This window comes from Mauremys reevesii, linkage group 3 (assembly GCF_016161935.1).
Source record: "Mauremys reevesii isolate NIE-2019 linkage group 3, ASM1616193v1, whole genome shotgun sequence".
NCBI lineage: Eukaryota > Metazoa > Chordata > Testudines > Geoemydidae > Mauremys > Mauremys reevesii.
Genome location: NC_052625.1, coordinates 101,837,483 through 101,854,649, shown reverse-complemented (window position 1 = coordinate 101,854,649; position 17,167 = coordinate 101,837,483). Strand labels below are relative to the sequence as shown.

The window sequence follows — 17,167 nt, the reverse complement described above, 5'->3', positions numbered from 1 at the left end:
GTCTTTTAAATTTGCTTGTACTAATTTCTAAATTTTTTGCCTTGCTAAGTGAAACTCACTTTTCCTAAAACAAAAATGCTAGCAATCAAGCACTCTTGAAGATCTGACAATTAACAGAGTATACAAGTTCATGAATCTCACATATGCCTGCAATATGAATTTCAGTGAGCATACAAAATTTGCTTCAAATCTCCATTTTTTAAAGTTATGAAATATACTCCCATGATGACACACTAGAACCCAACACTTCTGCGAGCATGTCCTTTGGAAATCCTCAAATGTAAAGATAATTTGCATCACTAGATTGGAGATACTCCCTAACCCCTAATTAACTTGTTATTTCCAGTGTATTACCAAGAACTAGGCCTAATTAATGGTGTCAGTATTTCAGCTGTTTCTGAGCCATATAAACAAGCTAAATAATCAAAATTCACCATGATAAATGTGGGGATTTACAGGTCTCCTTTCTGGGGGAAAATATGCTTCCTGATATGCCTGTCCTATTTGTCCAGAAGGCATATAATAAACAAAAGCATTTTGCCATCATCTGGTTCTCTACGACGCTTCTGTAAAATCAGCAAGAGTACCATTACTAGTTCTTTCCGCATATATACCATCCCTCATCATTCATGAGGCATATTATTAATCAAACCAAGGAACCAAATGTCATGAAGAGAAGAAATTCTTTAGTTGCCTATATACCAATGCTAGGAGCCCACGTAACAAACGAGGAATTAGAATTGCTCATTTAAGAGCAAAAATTGGATCTAATTGGTATTACTGAAACCTGATGGGATGATTCCCATGATTGGAATGTTAAAATCAAGGGTTATAACCTAATTAGGAAGGACTGAGTGAGTAAAGGGGAAGAGGAGTGACACTCTGTCAAAAATGATATTGCTTGTTTCTGAGTCACTGATAACTCAGAAGAAAATTATCTTCAGTACTAACAGATAAAGCACAAGATGGGATATTAGTCGGTGTCTGCTACAAGCCTCCAAGTCACACTAGGGAAAAGGATGACTGGCTCAATACATAACTATCTATGTCGGAAAAAAACACTTCAATTTGAGTGACAGGTGCTGGGAAGCCTCATACTGCCAGTACTAAAACATCCTTTGAATTTCTAAATAATACATATGGTAATTTCCTAACTCAAAAAAGAAAAATATTGCTCCAACATGGGGGAATGATATAAGACCTTGTCTTGACAGATAAAGAGGAACTGATCACAGAACTAAAAGTTAATGGTAACTTGGATACAAATGATCATGACTTGATAACATTTATAATGTGCAAACAGAATAAAGTCCAAACCATTGATATATACACACTTGGTGCTTTAAGAGGTCCAATTTCACAAAGCTGAAAACAATTATGGGTCATAATAGCTGAGAGAAAGAACTGAATCAGAAAAATGTGTAAGATAATTGGGATTTTTTAAAAGAACACTTTACCAAATGCCCCCAAAATCACAATCTCATAATTGAGGAAGAAGGTTGTATTGGTTAAGAAAATGATCTGGTTTAGAGGGGAAGTGATGGCAGCTATAAAAAAGAATATATAATAAATGGAAGAAAGGTGAAGTTTATAGTAATGAATATAAATCAGAAGCTAGGAAATGTAGAAAATTGTTAAGGGAAGCAAAGGCACACAAGGAGAAATCTATGGTCAGCAGAGTTAAAGACAATAAGGAGTTTTTAAAGTATATTAGGAATAAAAAGAATCCTAACAATGGTTTTGGTCCATTGATAGTCAAAAATGGTAGAATTATCAATACTGTAAAATGGCAGAAATGTTCAATAATTATTTCTGTTCTGTATTTGGGGAAAAACAGATGATATAGTCAGATCGTATGATAACATTATTTCCATTCCAGGTATCTCAGGAAGATGTTAAAAAACAGCTACTGAAGTTAGACATTTTTAAATCAGCAGGTCTAGTAACTTGATCCCAAGAGTTTTAAAAGAGTTGGCTGAAGACCATTAATGTTGATAAATCTTGGAACAATGGGGAAGTTCCAGAAGACTGGAAGAAAGTTAATTTTGTGCTGGTATTTTAAAAGTATAAATGGGATGAGCCAGGTAATTATAGGCTTGTCAGCCTGACATTGATCCAGGGCAAAATAATGGAGCAGCTGAAACAGGATTCAATTAATAAAGAAACGAAAGGAAGTAACAATTTAATTCCGATCAACATGGGTTTATGGAAAATGGATCTGATCAAACTACCTTTTTTTAAACGAGATTGAAGGTTGATTGATAAAGGCAATAGAGTTGATGTAATATACGTAGACTTCTGTAAGGCATTTGAGTTGGTGCTGCCAGATATTTCAATTAAGAAACTAGGAATGATATAAAATTAACATGGCACACATTCAATGGATTGAAAGCTGGCTAACTGATCGGTCTCAGAATGTAATTGTAAATGAGGAATCATCATCAAATGGCTGTGTTTCTAGTTGTATCATGCAGGGATCAGTTCTTGGCCCTATGCTATTTAAAATTCTAATTAATGATGTGGAATAAAACAATCACTGACAAAGTTAGCAGATTACAAAAAAATTGGGGAAGTGATAATATCAAAGAGGACAGGTCACTAATACAGAGAAATTTGGATTGCTTGGTCAAAGCTGTGCACAGGCAAACAGTATGTATTTTAACATGACTAAATGTAAATGTATACATCTAGAAACAAAGGTAGGCAGGCCATACTAAAATAATGGCGGACTCTCTCCTGGGAAGCAGTGACTCTGAGGAAGATTTGGGGATTATGGTGGATAATCAGCTGAACATGAGCTCCCAATGTGACACTGTGGGCAAAAGAGCTAATGTGTTCCTGGGATGCATAAGCAGGAATCTTGAGCAGAAGAAGAAGAGGGGTTATTTTACCCCTCTATTTGGCACTGATGCAACTGATGCTGGAATAGTGTGTCCAGTTTTCGTGCACACAATTCAAGAAAGATGTTGATAAATTGGAGAGGGTTCAGAGAAGAGCCACAAGAATGATTAATGGATCTGAAACATGTACACCTCTACCTTGATATAATGCTGTCCTTGGGGGCCAAAAAAATCTTACCATGTTATAGGTGAAACCGTTTTATATTGAACTTGCTTTGATCCACCGGAGTGCGCAGCCCCACCCCCACGAGTGCTGCTTTACCGCATTATATCCAAATTTGTGTTATATTGGGTGGCGTTATATCGAGGTAGCGGTATATTATAGTGTTAGACTCAAGGATCTCAAACTATTTATCTAAAGAGAAGGTTAGGGGGTGACTTGATTATAGTCAGTAAGTTCTTATATGGGGAACAAATATTTAATAATGGGCTCTTCACTCTAGCAGAGAAAAATATAACATGATCCAATGGCTGCAAGTTGAAACTAGACAAATTCAAATTGGAAATAAGGCATAAATTGGTAACCACTGGAACGACTTACCAAGAGTCATAGTAGATTCTCCATCACTGACCATTTTAAATCAGGTTTGGATGTTCTTCTAAAAGAAATGGTCTAGGAATTATTTTAGGGAAGTTCTATGGTCTTTGTTATACAGGAGGTTAGACTAGAGGATCACAATGATCCCTTCTGGCCCTCAAATCTACAACTTCATTCTGCTCTGTTTTGTCTTTATTGTGCCTCTAATGCCAGCTATGTTTTGGGAGACTATAAGTCTTCTTATCCTATTTATTACAAAATTTTAAATTTTGCAATTACCTCCTCTTCCACCTTTCCCGTCCATGCAATTACTCATTTAATATATGCTCGATTTTTTTTATTTTTATTTGGGGGGGGAGGGGGGGTTTGGTAGATTCAGAGTTACTCTTCTTCCTATCACTAATCCAAAAAGAAAAAAAATAGCAGACAAGTAATTATCTTACATATGTATGTTTTTGTCCAGTGAAGATATAGCCCATACCTCCCCTAGAATAATGGTTATCTTAGAGAACATCCAAAAATCTTTCTCCATATATCAAAAATCTTTTGACAGTTTCCATTCTATCTCCAGGGTTTAAAAAGTCCACACTGCCCATTTATCTTGGGCTAGTAGGAAACTTTCTGGGTTGAGTAGAGGGATTTAATCTAATCAGTTTTGACAGATTTACATTTATATTAAAAAAATTAACTTATTAAATGCTTTTCTCCCAAGTCTGCAGACAGAGACTTCCAATGCCTCTGCTGATGCTCATAGCTTTGCCAAGCATCTGTGGAGTGAAATTAACACACAGTTGTAATGTTGCTATAGAAATTGCTATGAGAAGCAATGAAAATAATAAGAATAAGGTCAATTTCATTTAATCTTGAGGCCAAATACTAAAAGGTGCCAAGTATCTTCCAAGTGCGTACAACTTCCATTAAAATTAATGGGAGATAAGTTATAGGTGTTCAATATCTCTCAGCATTTTCCCCTTCAAGTAAATGATCTCCCAAAGAAATAAATAGCCTTCTGTCTTCCCTCACTGCATTATAAACTTTACAGTCAACACTCTCCATCATACTTAATTCAGCACCCATGAAGAATATGATGCCATGAAGAGAAGCATCACATTAATGTGAAGATAATACTTGTAAATAAAATACTTTGCATTTACAAAGCTCCCTCCATTCCAGACTCTCAATGCATTTTACAAATATTAGTTTAACTTCACAACCATCACATGAAGTAGCTAAGTATTAGAAAAGTGACTTACCCCATAACATACAAGAACTCTGTGCCGAAGCCATGAATAGGTCTCCCCATTCCCAGTCCTTTGCTTTACTAACCTATCCTGCCTCCCCTTCACAAACAGTTTACCATACACAAGCTTCAACTTTCTGAAAAGAGAAATACTGAAATATTTAAAACAAAAATAAAGTACCACTCTCACATCTCCTTCTGTCCCCAGCCTGAGAATAATATACTTTTAAAAGCCTTAGCTGTTCTTTAGAAAGGACATTCATTGAAAAACAGAATCATAGGACTGGAAGGGACCTCAAGAAGTCCCCTAGTCCAGTCCCCTGCACTCATGGCAGGACTAAGTATTATCTAGACCATCCCTGTCAGGTGTTTGTCTAACCTGCTCTTAAAAAGCTCTAATGATGGAGATTCCACAACCTCCCTAGATAATTTATTCCAGTGCTTAACTACCTTGACAGGAAGGTTTTTCCTAATGTCCAACCTAAACCTCCCTTGCTGCAGTTTAAGCCCACTGCTTCTTGTCCTATCCTCAGGGGTAAACAAGAACAATTTTTCTCCCTCCTCCCAACCTTTCATATACTTGAAAACGGTTATGTCCCCTCTCAGTCTTCTCTTCTCTAGACTAAAACAAACCCAATTTTTTCAATCTTCCCTCATGGGTCATGTCTTCTAGACCTTTAATCATTTTTGTTGCCCTTCTCTGGACTTTCTCCAGTTTGTTCACATCTTTTTTGAAATGTGGTGCCCAGAACTAGACATAATACTCCAACTGAGGCCTAATCAGCGCAGAGTAGAGCAGAAGAATTACTTCTTTTGTCTTGCTTACAACACTCCTGCTAATACATCCCAAGAATGATTGCTTTTTTTTTTTGCGCAACAGTGTTACACGGTTCACTCCTATTTCGCTTGTGATCCACTATGACCTGCAGATCCCTTTCCGTAGTACTCCTTCCTAAGCAGTTATTTCCCATTTTGTATGTGTGAAACTGATTATTCCTTCCTAAGTGAGTACTTTGCATTTGTCCTTATTGAATTTCATCCTATTTACTTCAGACCATTTCTCCAGTTTGTTCAGATCATTTTGAATTTTAATCCTATCCGCCAAAGCACATGCAACCCAGTACAGTATCATCTGCAAACTTTAAAAGTGTACTCTCTATGCCATTATCTAAATGATTGATGAAGTTATTGAACAGAACTGGACCCAGAACTGATCCCTGTGGGACCCCAGTTGATATGCCCTTCCAGCTTGACTGTGAACCTCTGATAACCACTCTCTGGGAACGGTTTTCCAAACAGTTATGCAACACCTTATAGTAACTCCATCTAGGTTGCATTTCCCTAGTTTGTTTATGAGAAAGTCATGTGAGACAGTAATCAAAAGTCTTACTAAAGTCAAGATATACCACATCTACCACTTCACCTTATCCACAAGCCTTGTTACCTCGACAAAGAAAGCTATTAGATTGGTTTGACATAATTTGTTCTTGACAATTCCATGCTATGACTTATCACCTTTTTGTCTTCTAGGTGTTTGCAAATTGATTGCTTAATTATTTGCTCCATTATCTTTACAGGTACTGAAGTTAACCTGACTGGTCTGAAATTCCCGGGTTTTCCTTATTTCCCTTTTTATAGATGGACAAATATAATGCCATTTTCTAGTCCTCTGTAATCTCTCTCATCTTCCATGACTTTTCAAAGATATTACTAATGGCTCAGATATCTGACCCTAGCTCATTAAAACTAGCATTCTCTATGTTTTGCATAGCGTAGGTTCACTAATCTTTTCGTTGTCATTTAGCACTTCCACCATTTCCACATTTTCTGTGACTGTTTCCCAACCTTCCCCCCACGCCCCCATTGAGTAATGGGACTACACTGTCTTTGATCTTCCTCTTGCTTTTAATGTATTTGTAGAATATTTTCTTCTTACCGTTTATGTCTCAAACTAATTTAATCCTTAATAGGATTAAGCTAATCAAGTCAGAACTAAAAAGCACAGCTCTCACACTTACAGTTAAATTAGTGGATTACTAACCACACACAATGTAGTTCTACATTGACCCCTAATTCACAAAGTCTCTCTTACCCCCCCACACACACACACGGAGGCAGATTTAACCCCGAGGAAGGGCAAAATTCAGTGATTCCCCTCATTTATCATTAGCTGACATCATTGTCAAGTGACCTATCATTCTGCCCTTTATTAAAAATCTAGAAAAGTCACAGGCACTGTTATAATGGATTTTTCTTTTCATTTCTTTCTACTGAGTTGTTATATCACCATGTGTTCCAATTAAAAAATTATTAGACCAAATGCCAAGTTTGACACCAAGAGAAAGAACATATTCCCCCTGAAGAATTCCCTTCAGGAAACTTCTGAAATATCAGAATAATGTTCCCCTTCCGAGTCATATAATTAATTTTTCTAGTTCATGGCAATAATTTCCTTTTTATTAAAAAACTGGAAAATCATACTGAATTTATTTTAAACTTATTAGGAATATTTCCAAATCACATTATGTCACATAATTCACATCTTAAGTTTGTTAACAGACACTCAGAGAAAGAGAAAAAAAAATATCAAACTCTGGACTGTGAAGGATTCGTACCTTATTGCCCTTGTAGGAAGGAAGGTTTGCGTTTAAGAAAATTATTGGGAAACTACTTGGCTTCCCTTCAGTGAGTTTTCACAATAATTTTAATGACAGTCCTCTTTACCTTCAATTAATGAAGAATTCATAGCAAGTTTACATCACAAAACAGCCTCCAAAGATAAGAGGATAAAGGTCAATTTCTTGAGTCATTTCAAAAAAAATCAGACTAGACAACATTAGAAATTATACTGTAGAAAACAATCCTGCCCTGGTAGGGGCTGGACTCTGATTTATATGCAGCCCAACCAAGTAAATTTTCCCCATCTCTAATTCCTATTATAGAACAATATAACTAAACATAGACCAGATATTCAACAATGTAACAACTGGAGATTCAGAATGAATCCAGAAAAGCTCAATGGTCTCATGAACAGCCATATTGAAAGATATAAACAAACAAGATACTGATTAAGATTAAGAGTTGTTAGAACCTTTGCTAATTTGAGTAACAGTACATCTCAAAGGAAGTTATCAATTGCAGCTAATACTGGAGACATACACACCTTGCAACATATTTTTTCCAAGATACAATCTGACACTGACTCAGGCTGGCATCCTAAAAGCATGAGGTGTTAAGGCTCTGTTAGGAATGATAATGAAGAACTTCTTGGAAGGAAGAGAAAAAAGGGAGCAAGGGATTAGCACACTGAATAGCTTTACAATAAAAGGCAATGAAGTCTGGTTTGGTGGATAGGAAGAATGTGGTGGACATAATATATGGGACTTTAACAAGGCTTTTGACACAGTCCCACATGACATTATCATAAGTAAGCTGGAGAAATGCAGGCTTGGTGGAACTACCATTAAATGGATACATAATTGGTTAACCAACCGCAAACAAAGAGTAACTATTAATGGAATGATGTCAGGCTGGAATGAGGTCTCAAGCAGGGTCCCACAGGTATCTGTTCTGGGTCCGGTATTATATAACATCTTTATTAATGACCTGTATAGAGAGCACACTAATCAAATTTGCAAAGGACACAAAGCTAGCCAGGGCTGCAAACACTTTAGAGGACAGAGCTAAAGTTCAAAGGGATCTTGATAAACTGGAGAACTGGGCTATAGACAATAAAATGAAATTCAGCACATCAGAGTCTGAAGGCAGAAAGAGCAGTAGAGGAAGATGCCTGCTGGCTGAGAGCTTGAGCAAGGGCCAGAGGCAGCTGAAGGCAGGGGCAGCAGCAGAGGAACTTACCCACTGACATCTCCAAGCCTGGAGAGCTGGACCCCAGAGGAACAGTGATAGGGTCAGGGGGACTGAGAAATGCTCCCCTGACAAGGGCACTTCCAACAGAAAGGCTTCGGAGGTCCTCACTGGGAAAAGTGGGATTGCACTCTAGCCAGAAGGGTTGGGGTAGCTGTCCTGGCAGAGGGTTGGAAGAGGATGGATAGGGAGCCTAAGCACGGTAGAAGACACCACCCCAGGGAGACAGTGATCTCCCAGCAGAGAGGCTGTGGCGGTTACCACCAAGAAGAGTACAGTTTTAAGGGACTATACACACTGGGGATGTTATGAACTATGCTTTGGAACTTTTGTTAAAGACTATTTGCACTATATTTGGTAATGAACTGCTCTTCAGGAGGGGTATTGTTTAAACAGAGAGTCTGAAGTGAAGTCCTCTGGGTTACCTGAGAGGGGAAACTGAGATATATGCTGCAGCACAGCAGGTGCACCTCACAGAACGGTCTGTCTTCTCGTAAAGGGTCTCCCACCTCTCAAGAGAGTGCCCTTACCTATGAGATATGGGATATTTTTACTGGGGCAGGGCACCTCCCACAATCTCTCCTGCTGAAGCTGTTCTACTGTGGATAAAAAAAAAGTGATTTGAGCAGGAGGACCAGACCCAGAGTCTTCTGCCTCCCAGGTGGGTGCCCTAACCATTGGATTAGAGCAGTGGTTCTCAACCTATTTATCATTCTAGGATGCATATGCGGCCCACAAAGTGTTAACTGGGCCACAGGCTGAGAATCACATTGCCCCCACCTAAAACCCGCACAAACCCCTATGCTCAGCGCCCTCCGCCCAGAGACCCCCTCTACAGAGTGGGGCCAGGAGCGGACAGGCATGGAGCCAAACCCCAGACCCTACTGTGCGGGGACCCAGACCCGACCTGTGCAGAGCTGGGCTGCCCAGACCCAGCTGTGGCACGGCCAGGCAGCAGCCGGCTGCCCAGATCCTGCCGCATGGCAGGGCAGACAGGAGCCCAAAGCCCGTGGTGGGGTGGAGTGTCACTGGGAGCCTGGAGCCTGCCGCGCGGCAGGGCAGCTGGGAGCCCACGGCCTTTAGCACACAGCTGAGCTCGGCTGCAGCTGTGTGCTAATTGGGCCGCATGTGGCCCACGAACTGAGAACCACTGGATTAGAGTGTCATTTTCCCTTTCTCTGGCCCAATGACCATTTAAGTATTTATCCACAGTGGAAAAGTCTTTGGGCCAGACAGAGAAAATGACTCTGTAATCCTGTGGTTCAGGACACGTGAGGTAGGAGACACAGGGTCCAGCCCTCCTGCTCCAATCACTCTTTTTATCCACAGTGTTTCAACTTTAACAGGAGACAGTGATGGAGAGGTCCTCCTCCACATCAGAATATCCCTTAGCTGTGTTATTAGAGCACTCCCCTGAGAGGTGGGAAACCATTGTTCAAATCCTCTGGCAGAGATACGGGGGTGCTCTAATCACTGGGCTAAAAGTTGTAAGGTAGGCACCTCCTCCTCTGGCTATTTTGCGTGACATAAGGCAGGTGCCTAATTCATTCTTCCAAGAAACTACACAGCTGCTTACGCTGCCTGAATCCAAGACTCAGGCACCTAAGTCTAGGATTGCTATCTCTGCTAGCAATCCACTAATGAGGTCCTATCTCAAAATGAGAAGCTTAGGTCCCACCTCTCTTGCCAAGTTTTCCCACTGGCTAGCTTAAGCAGTCCCCAGCCTAGCATTCTGGCTTTTGTGGATCACAGTCTAAGGTACCTATCTCCCTCATTCACTGTATAGGAGCCTAAATGCCTAACTCAATCTTGTGGATCAGTGTCATTCTAGTGATTTTGTAGGCACCTAAAAGTTGTAGGCACTGAATGTTGTTTCAGGACCAAAGTCCCTTTGTGGATCTGTCCCACAGTGATCAATACTGGAGTCAAAAGATTTCTTTTGCATACTCTTACACCACCACAGTACATAAATTGTTTGGGGTATTATTTTTCTTCCTGCCTTCATGCTTTTTTTTTTTTTGGATACTTTGTATTCTAGACAAACAATTTAGGCCCCAATACTACAATGACAAAGTCAACTGGCCTCCTCATGGGTGTAAGGGTCTGCCCATACAGAACGTATTACAGGATCAGGGCCTTATATTATAAACTTCTTGGAGCTGCCCAACTATGTATTTTATAAAGCACAGGTGCAAATAGTGGGGCTACATAATTAATATTAGGGGCAGAGTAGTTTTGCCTTCTTCTATAGCATGAGCAACCACCACTGGAGAGAGGTTACCAGCTGTGATGGACTGATGCTCTCATCTGGTAAGCACAAATTCTATATTGATTCCGTGAGTAAGAAAGTGATATTTTAAAAAATATATATCTAAGGCAGCAGGGATGGCTTCAGCATCATGTGAATGGAAAGAAATAAGAGGACCTGGAGAGAAGAAAGACTAGAGTTCTTTCTGAAAGTGAAACTTTGACATCCAGTAAAAGAAGTGGCAAAGTTAGCATGTGGATTAGCAAGACTACAACTTGTCAGTGCTAATGATAAATTAGCCCATTGGTTGCTAAAGTTCAACAAATAAAAGAGCTCAATAAATCCCTGTCTCTTAGGGTACATCCATACTACAATAGAGGACTCACAGCACAATCTAGGCTGGCCCAGGTTAGCTGACTTGGGCTAGTGGGGCTCAGGACGTGGGGCCATAAAATTGCAGCGTAGACATTGGTCCGAGTCCCAGTGTCTATACTATCATTTTATAGCACCACAGCCCAAGCCTCACAAGCCTGAGTCAGCTGACCCAGGTCAGCCGCAGGTCTTTTACTGCATGTAGACATACCCTTATTGTCAGATACTCAGCTGTGGGTACTTTTGACTTAAAATCCCAGATGGTTTCAACACTTTAAATGTACTAACATGAGACTAGTACGTGATGAAAAACAGATTAAGTTTTTATGTAAAACAATATTTAGTACAATCGAATATATATGGTCCACACATTTCTTATTTCTGCTCTTCAATAATGTAATCACACAAATACTCATATTTTCAAACATTTTAGTGAGGGAAAAATAGCTGTATTTACTGTATAAATGGATCATTTAAAAAGCTTTGTTAAAGCCTTCCTCCACACTATTCATGCATAATGAATATTCAATATTACCCATCATACCATTTTAAAATGTGATTCAATAAACATGTATAACAAATTACATCTCAATGCCTTTAATTCTCAGAAAGACTGGGGTGCTAAATGTTCTGTGATGTTCTATTTCTTGATAGACCCTATGTTTCAAATTAATCTTCTGTCAGACATCGGAGGTTGTGGCTTTCAGCATTTTAGCCATTTTACCCACCACAGTGGTGTTTCTTTCAGGTTCTAAAACACTCTCATTGTTACTGTACAGTTTTCAGAGGAACCTTTTTTAAGGTTGAATATTTAAATTTTTACATTTATAATTTGGTATCACTTCTCAAAAATAAAGGCTTTTTCTCCTCCTCTTGTCTAGATTTATGGGAAACGTATTTACATTCGTATTTGGTTACAAAAGCAGACTACACCCTGCAAAAACGAAAGGGCTTATTCTTCCTGAGAAACCTGGATCCAGATGCCATTTAATTTCTGAAGAGTTATGTCACATGTGCGCCCAGGTATTGATGCAAGAACAAACCCCAGAGTGCTGACCCTTAAACTGAATAAATATATGACCAGCACACTGCCTTTACATGCTTTATTCTCATTGGATTTTACAGCACAAAACTATTTTTCATCCCTTGGAGAAGGCTAGCTCAATTTTGGAAAGCCTAGGGCTGTAAGTCTACTGAAGCAACAAGTAGTAGTTTGAAGTATTTGTATTATAACATACACAGGAATAGCCTATTATAAATGATAGCTCTGTTAAAGCAGACAAAATAAAGATCTCTACAAGTTACCCAGAAGGACCCAGTTAATTCTACAATCTCTGTTTAGGACCACCACAAAGGTTTACAAATGACATATTTTGCCTTAGTATTTAACTTGGTAGATTTCAGTGAGTTTTGCTAAATAACTGGAGCTGGGGATTTTGTTTATTTTATTAAGCACTGATTCTGTGCTTGCCATTATGCGAGACACAGACAATCCCTACCCCTCAGGATCTCAAAATCAATTAAAAAGACCTGAATGAGACAAAATGCACTAGGGGAAGTTTAAAAAAAATATATCAAAGTTAAGTCTTCCTCTTATAAAATGCAGGGTGGGAGAGGGCATATGTCTTACTTTAGTTTTTGTGGGCCTCCCCACAGAAGCAATCCTATTGGAAAGAGCACAGGGCTGGCTGGATACTTGGACTGGAAAGGTGTTCCAATCAAAGATACAGAAGGAAATGAGGCAGAAATGAAAGGGAAAGGCAACAAGATAGCATTTGGGGCAGAGCAAAAAAACCCTTTTAAATAAAACTCCCCTGGAACACCACCTATAAAAAAAAAGAAGTTCCTTAAAATACAAATTAATATATTCTGGCATTCCAGGCAAATGGACACAGAAAACTTTTGGTGCTCTGAACTTATGCATTAATGCAGCACTTCGATACCAAAGGGGTAATGGAAATGTGATTAAAAAAATAAACGGAATTGTAGATAAAGATAAACCTGAGCAGGGTCTTTTAGGAAAAAAATGGGAAGTTTAATCTTTAATACTTCAACTTCAAGAGCTGTAGTATGATACACAATAAGCCCCAACCCACACCCAAAAAGACATTGTGATAATTACCTGATTTCCAAGTCCCCATGTTCCCTTTTTTATTGAGCTGTATGATTTTAGTTAAATGGTGTGAACATTAGTCATAAAAGTGAGAGGATGATTACTTTGTCTAGAGCAGCAATCTTTCTGATAGAATCTACCAGTAACCTTTCATACTGGATTTAGAACTAGTGTTTTATCCCACATGCAGAACATCTTTCCCCTATACAAGTCCCCTATCCACACATTTCTCTAGATTATTTTGTCTCTGATAACCAAAATCCATTAGTGGTCTGGAGAGAAGCATGGTGTGGTCAAGGCACTAGACTGGGAACAAAGGATATCTGGATCAGTTCCTGGTTCTGCTAGAGACTTCGCATGTGATCATGGACAAACCTGGTACCCACATAATTTTATTGAATCTTTTCATTGACTGCAATGGGCACTGGATTGGGACCATAACCTCTTTGCCTCAGTTTCCCATCGGTAAAATGAAAATACTTCCACCTTCCCTATCTCAGAAAGGTGTTATGAAGATAAATTACTGTCGGGTGGGGGCGGGTCAGATATTTATGGTGGTGAAGACTATGTATTTACTGACAAAGACAGTTGTCATAAGACAAAAATGTTGTATACTTCTTGCCTTTTCCTTAAAAATATCATTGAACTAAAGAAAAACAGTTCTGCAGTAACATTCAACTGCATGATGGATAGATTATGTTACCTGGAATTATAAAGTTGTAGTATTTTTCCATTAGTTTCTGAATCAGCTGGTTGGCCTTTTTTATTCTCCCACCTCCATCACTGAGAAATTCTGATTTGCTTAAACCAGCTTCCAGAAGGTAAATTCCAACCTGTGAAACATATTTGCAAGAAATTAAAATGATTAAGGAATTAAAATAGAATTAGAGAACAAAAACAAAATCCAGAACAATGCCACATTTGGCAAATTCTGAAGACTGGTGGCTATGGATAGAGTTAATCTCTTAACCCCCTGCAAAATTTTAGTATGCCACACTTAGGAACTCAGATGGTTTCTAAATTCATTTTAAGTGACCTTAATGTGTAATGAACACATTTCAAAAACATTGAAAATATGTATGCAGATAACCACTGAAGAGTACACTTTGCACTGTATTCTAGAAGTGTGTGGTGGGACCTGGACTAGTCAAATGTTTACCTTACTTTCTATTTTATGGTACCAAACACAAAATGAGCTATTTTTATTTGAAAATCCCTCTTAAAATAAACTGCATGAACAAATACCTTTAATGCTTGATCTTCTCTAGGTCTTTGATAAAGTCCAATTACCTTCTTCTTTTGCAACCATCTCAAGTCTTCTAACATTTCACTATTGAGGGATGATTCCACCAATATGTCCTCTTCATAATCACCAAGGCTTTCTTTTTCCTCCTCACCCGCCTCTTCTCCACTTCTTGCATGAACACAGATTTTCAGCTGATCACCAGAATCTGCTCTCATCAAAGTAAAACTCCTTTTATGGATCTTCTCAATAAGAATTTTCTGAGGAAGAAGCTGAAGAACAAATTCTCCAAGTAAAGCTTTCCAGGAATTGTCTGAATGGTAAGGCGAGACTATAATATTTAGCTGTACAGGTATAGAGGTCAAGATGGAGCAAGAGTCTTCTCCGTCATCTGTTGAGAAACCCACTGACTTTGATCCTCTGTTTTCTCTGTAAGCCAGTCCTTCATCAATGCTATCATCATCTATAACAAAGGATACAGAAGAGGTGCTTGGACCTGGAACAGGGTGGTCTTCATCCATGTTATCATCCAATAGTATTACCTCATTCCTTCGGTCTTCATGCATATTCCAACAGAGTTGCTTCTTTTTCTCCTCATCCATCCTCAGTGGAGGCGCACGCTTTCGACGATTACTCATCTTGCTATTTTGCTGGCAGTGACCCAATCTCTGTAAAATGGACTAATATTAGTCAATGGTAGATAACACTAATTAGATACCCACATAAATCTTTTATTGTGCTATAGCTGAAGAGTTTGCAGAAGTCACATTAGTTACAACTCTGCTCATTAGGGGTTCTACAGATGGCTCAAAGTGTCTATTCAGTTTTATAAAACACTTTTGTTCCTGCCCCAAGAAGTCTCACAAACAAAGCCATGTAAAAAGATGTGTCTTAAGCAATTGATCTCTTAAAACCACCATATTTTAATCAGAAAAAGGAACTCACTCATTTCTTCTGCCTAGTTCAATCATCATCCAAAAACTTTCTAGTCAACACCACTTATTTTTTCAAATGAAGATAACACCTGGACTACTTTTTCCTCTTGAACAAAATGTTTCTTGGAAGTTATAATTAAACAGTAAGACAGACCATGGAAACTGCAAAGTGAAAGAAGGTTACACAAAAGGCTTGAAAAATCCACTCTCCTACGGTAAGCAGGAAGCTTTCCCTAGCAAATGGGGAGCCTACATATCAACAATTTTAATACAATTTAAGAATTTGGGATTTTTTTTTTAATAGTCCTTGTGATTACATAGACAATTTTCCAAATGCAAACTGATTGTAAACCTATGCAGCGCTGTCACCTGGAATCTGTAGTCTAACAGTTCAATGAGTCTGCTGCTGCTTTTAGTTTTGCCATACAGCAACAGATTGAAATTAAGAAGACTGAGCAGTTTCACTGCAGTTATTCAGAATTCCGTAGACAGTTGTGAAAATGTCAGGGATCATATTAATTTCACACTGCTGCTGCTGAAGAAAACTATGAGCAGAAGCAGAGGAAAGTGTTATCCCTTGAAAGCAGAGGCCAATCCACTTGTAACAGCCTGTGGGTTTCAACGAAGTAGAAGAGACAAAAAGTTTCTTATAACTTCAAGCACCCAAAGTGGGATGTAGTTTCAAATTTATCTAGCACATACTAGACAGAGGATGACAGAATATAAAATATGGTTTGGAGCCTGAGCTTCTCAGTACGCTGTTGTCCCAGTACATCCCTGGTGATGTCATTCTAGTTTTAATACCTATCAATGGTTAGCAGCTTTAGCACCGCACCCCCATCTCCCGCCCCCCAGTTAATAAGTGATTGATACATTTTTTTCGAATGCTCTTCTCTTGAAGTAGCTTGCACAACAGTCCTTAGCAGTTTGTTGGTGCAACTAAACCCAGATTCAGGAAAGAATTTAGGAATATGCATAACTCTAAGAACACTTGTAGTCCCAATGACTTCAGTGGAACTACCTGTGCTTACGTGCTTTGCTGAATCTGAACTTTGAAGCACAGAGGTTATTTTACACATAATCCTACTAGTCAATAACTTACATATGGTAAATACAGTACATGGAACATGGGGAACATTAAGGATCAATGGTCACAATAAATGCAATCAGTTCTCAGAAGTTAAGAACTATATATTCAAAAAGGTAGTTGTTAAAATACTGGATTTTCAAAAGAGATAGTTAGAGAGACTTAGATTAGCTCAGCAAAAGGTTCAAAATAATGACCTTGTATAATTTCAATTTCATTTTCCAGGAATGATCGGCCAAATTAACAGATCTATACCTCCTGTATGAAAATTGCTACTGAAATACAATAGCAAAGCAGCAGATATGCTAAACTACTCATTATATAGTCATAGGTCCCAAGGCTAAGGAGGGGTTAGCTCTGGAATGAGCCAGAACATTTCCAGAAATTCTTCAAGACCTTCTCTTCTTGAATTTGACACAGTAAGAGATTCACAGGCCTGACATACAATTCCCTAAAGTTTTGTCTTAATCAAATAATCTAACTCTACAGAAGCTACATTTTCCTAAAGGAAGCTAGCTGTAAGCTGTTTGTAGACCTGCTCCCTCTGATCACATGGCCCACATTTTATGTTTCTCTGCTAAACAGATTCTCATTGCAGCTCCTGATCATTCATCATTCACAACA

General features: G+C 38.7%; 1 protein-coding gene across 3 annotated transcripts in view; it reads right to left on the bottom strand.

Annotated features, from left to right (window-relative positions):
* The window catches only part of SHPRH (SNF2 histone linker PHD RING helicase), a 125,977-nt gene that overhangs the window by 102,428 nt on the left and 6,382 nt on the right, over window positions 1–17,167 (bottom strand). For 2 of the 3 annotated variants that reach the window (XM_039532356.1, XM_039532357.1), the window contains exons 2-3: window positions 14,524–15,189; window positions 13,982–14,111 (exon numbers count right to left, since the gene is read on the bottom strand). In XM_039532356.1, coding sequence (XP_039388290.1) covers window positions 13,982–14,111; window positions 14,524–15,159 — 766 coding nt within the window. In that variant the 5' untranslated portion in view covers window positions 15,160–15,189. The remainder of the gene's footprint in view (window positions 1–13,981; window positions 14,112–14,523; window positions 15,190–17,167) is intronic. The other variant, XM_039532358.1, reaches the window with a different exon arrangement.